The 3,726-nt window shown below is 51.1% G+C and overlaps 1 protein-coding gene across 3 annotated transcripts in view; it reads left to right on the top strand.

Moving 5' to 3' along the window:
* Positions 1–3,726, top strand: part of CRMP1 (collapsin response mediator protein 1) — a 45,896-nt gene that overhangs the window by 18,013 nt on the left and 24,157 nt on the right. For all 3 annotated transcript variants that reach the window (XM_006919000.3, XM_006918999.3, XM_006918998.3), the window contains 2 exons: positions 852–940; positions 2,324–2,508. In XM_006919000.3, coding sequence (XP_006919062.1) covers positions 2,385–2,508 — 124 coding nt within the window. In that variant the 5' untranslated portion in view covers positions 852–940; positions 2,324–2,384. The remainder of the gene's footprint in view (positions 1–851; positions 941–2,323; positions 2,509–3,726) is intronic.

The following is a 3,726-nucleotide window of genomic DNA, read 5'->3' as shown; positions in this document are numbered from 1 at the left end:
TCCATCCATCATCCATCCATCATCCATCCATCCATCCATCCATCCATCCATCCATCATCCATCCATCCATCCTTTCATCTATCCATCCATTCATCTATCCATCCACCCACTCATCCATCCGGCCGGGCTGTGTCCAAGGTCTAGGAGATGCAGCAGTAGAAAGGGTAGATGAAATCTCCGCCCCCACGTAGCTAACAGTCTCACGAGGACAGCGCAGGGCACAGCCCTGGGAGGCGTCATCCGTCCACAGCATCATGTGTGCGGTTGGCCTCTGCGAGTTTGCCCGACTCCGCCGTGGCGTGGCACTCCCCCACTCTGATGTCGGTGGGGCCGGTCACATTTTAGACAAACATGTGAGTGTGCAGTATGTCAGACATACTGTGATACGTGCTGTGTAAACGTGAAGTGAGTAAGGGGCGTGGGGTCTGCTGGCGAGGCAGCCAAGGGCAGGGCTCCCAGGCGAGTGATATCGAGCAGAGACCCAACGCAAGGTAGTGGGATTCCAGATTAAGTAGGGTCCTGCTTTTTTATGCGTCACATTTTAGACAAACATGTGAGTGTGCAGTATGTCAGACATACTGTGATACGTGCTGTGTAAACGTGAAGTGAGTAAGGGGCGTGGGGTCTGCTGGCGAGGCAGCCAAGGGCAGGGCTCCCAGGCGAGTGATATCGAGCAGAGACCCAACGCAAGGTAGTGGGATTCCAGATTAAGCAGGGTCCTGCTTTTTTATGCCTTTTTTTTTTTTTTAACTTTTGAAAATATTTGAATAATTTTATATTAAAAGTTAAAAAGAAAAAACAATTTTCTGGCTTTCCCCCGATGACACTTAATGCTTTGCTTGGCTTTTCAGAGTGACCGACTCCTCATCAAAGGTGGACGAATCATCAACGATGACCAGTCCTTCTATGCCGACGTCTACCTGGAAGATGGACTTATAAAGTGAGTTGACCAAACAGACCTTCTAGGAAGCTGTCTCCCTAGGCTCCCGGCCCACAGAGGGAAGGGAAGGCTGGTGTCCTGTTCCACAATAACCGCCATGTTCCTGTGAATATCAGGGATGGAGGGATTTGGGGAGGTTCATACTGCAGATGGAGAAGGGACGAGCATTTATTGAGTGTCCCCATCCCGCAGGCTTTCTCTCACAGCGCTCACGGAGGCCAGCAGGCTCACACGGAGCTTGTGAAATAGACCCACTGGTCCCTGCTCCGTCTCATGGGAGTGGCGGCCTGGAGAGGTTAAATCCTTGCCCCACGTTACAGGCCCGTTAGGGGCAAGGTGCGGGTTCCACCTGGCACACTTGACTGATTCACAGCTCTACCTTCAGCCCGCCCAGAATTTCCGGAATTGTGTTGAGGGGCCCAGGAGACAAGGGAGTGTCTGGCTTCCAGACAGAGCGTTGCTCCTGAGAGGAGAGACCTGCGCTGGGGCTGGCACCTCGCCTCCCTTTCTCCCTGTCACCTCCCTCGCCAGCCCTCCCGAGACACTCAGGTGCCAGTCCGCTTGGCCGCCATAGTGGGGAACCCCAGACTGGGAGGCTTAAACAGCAGCTATGTTCTCCTCGCTGCTCCGAGGCTGGAAGGCCAGGGTGTGCTGGCAGGGTCGGCTTCCCCCGGGACCTCTCCCCTCGGCTGGTAGACAGCCCTCTGCTCGCCGTGTCCCGATGCGGCCTTTCTTCCGTGCACGCGCACTCCTGGTCTCTCTTCCTCTTCTCATAAGGACCCCAGTCCCGTTGGATTAGGGTCCCCCCACCCCCGCCGTAGCCTCTTTTTAACTTAGTTACCTCTTTAAAGGTCCCATTTCCAAATACTGTCACATGCCAGGGTCCTGGGGTTAGGGCTTCAACATGTGAATTTGGGGGTCGCAGTTCAGCCCATAGCGGTGCTTCTGAACGCTTGCAGGCTGAGCTGAGGGGACCTTTTACTCGGTCTTGCTGCAAACACTCAACTGCTGTATCCCCGCGGCCGCTGCTGAATGTGTGTGAAGGACCGGAGTGGTGGGCGGTTCAGAGAGCCCTTTGCCACTTGATGGTCGTGGCTCTGCTGGATTCAGCTCTGCCGTCGCCTCCCCCTGGAAGCGTCCCAGATAAGCGCCCCCCCTCATGCTCCCTGCCCCTCTGCTGCCCTGGATTGTCACCGCCCACCTACATGCCTTTCCTCCTCATTAGCCCGGGGCCCCTCGAGGACCCGCCTGAGTTATCCCTGTCCATCCAGTGCCCTGCGTAGGACCTGGCTCAGAGATGTTCACCTGTGCTGGGCCAGCACAGGTGACTGCCACTCCCTGTGTCTTTTAAGAACTGAAGCCGTCTCTGTCGTTTGTCCGCAGACAAATAGGCGAGAACTTAATCGTTCCTGGTGGAGTGAAGACGATCGAGGCCAATGGGCGGATGGTCATTCCAGGAGGGATTGATGTCAACACGTACCTGCAGAAACCCTCCCAGGGGATGACTGCCGCTGATGACTTCTTCCAAGGGACCAAGGCAGCACTGGCGGGAGGGACCACAATGATCAGTGAGTTTCGCCCCTGCCTTAGGGGCGTAGACTGTGACTTCTCTTTATCGCCAGCGTCATCAGCAACATACAAGTGCTCAGAGTGTCATTTAATGCAGTTGTCACTACAACCCTACCATAGGGTCAGCATGTTATGTTTGCCACTGTACACAAACAAGACATTAGAAGCAATGTAGACATTAAACTTTGATAATTATTTTAATGCATATTGAAGTAAAATAACTAGCACATCATGGATGTTACTGCTTAGGTTCAGACCGAGGTCAGAATTTAGATTTTTAGAAACTGCATTAATTTAAGAAAAGTACTAAGAATGATATGGATTATAGGGAGATAAAGCAAATTCCTGAAGATAGTGTGCAGATGGCTAAAGTTGTGGAACTAGAGACGTAGGTATTGTTATTGCACATGAGGGAGTAGAAGCTCAGAGAGGTTGAAGTATCCTCCAGGTTACACAGCTGGGAAGTGATTGTATGAGTCAGTATTGCTGCCATAATGCTACGTAACAAGTAGTCTCCAAGTAGCGGGAGAGTTCAGACTCTGCAGCTTACAACACTCCGTGGGGGTCTTCTCCCCACCACTTACTAGTTGACCTTGGACATGTTCCTTACCCTCTTTGCACCTCAGTTTCTTCATCTGAAAATGGGGCTATTCATCTTCATGTCACAGGATGGTTGTGAGGATTTAATGAGATAATTTATGGAAAGCCTTTGTGGTAGTATCTGACACAGAGTAAGCGTTGGATATATAGCTGTGATGATGATGACGCTGCTGAAGATGACAATAATAACAGTGGTGACAATAGTGATAATAAAGGCTAAAGATGATGTGACAATGTCATTGCTGATGTTTATGATAATGATGTGACAGTGATGGCAATATCGACAATGGTGCTGGTGGGAGTGATGATGAAAAGGACAGTGGTAATGAGAATATTGATCTTGATGGTGGTGGTGATGATGGTGGTGATGATGGTGATAATAATAGTGGTGGTGGTGGTGATAGTGGTAATATTGATGGTAATGGTGATGATGGTGATGGTCGTGGTGGTGATGATGGTGATAGTGATGATGGTGATGGTGGTGATGATGATGGTGGTGGTGGTGATGGTGATGGTAGTGGTGATGATGATGATGATGGTGATAGTGATGATGTTGATGGTGATGATGGTGGTGATGGTGGTTATGGTGGCTATGGTGGCGATAGGGGGGATAGGGA

This window comes from Pteropus alecto, unplaced genomic scaffold (genome assembly GCF_000325575.1).
Source record: "Pteropus alecto unplaced genomic scaffold, ASM32557v1 scaffold5, whole genome shotgun sequence".
In the NCBI taxonomy this organism is placed as follows: Eukaryota; Metazoa; Chordata; class Mammalia; order Chiroptera; family Pteropodidae; genus Pteropus; species Pteropus alecto.
Note: the sequence above shows the minus strand (reverse complement) of the source record. Positions and strands in the feature narration are given on the sequence as shown.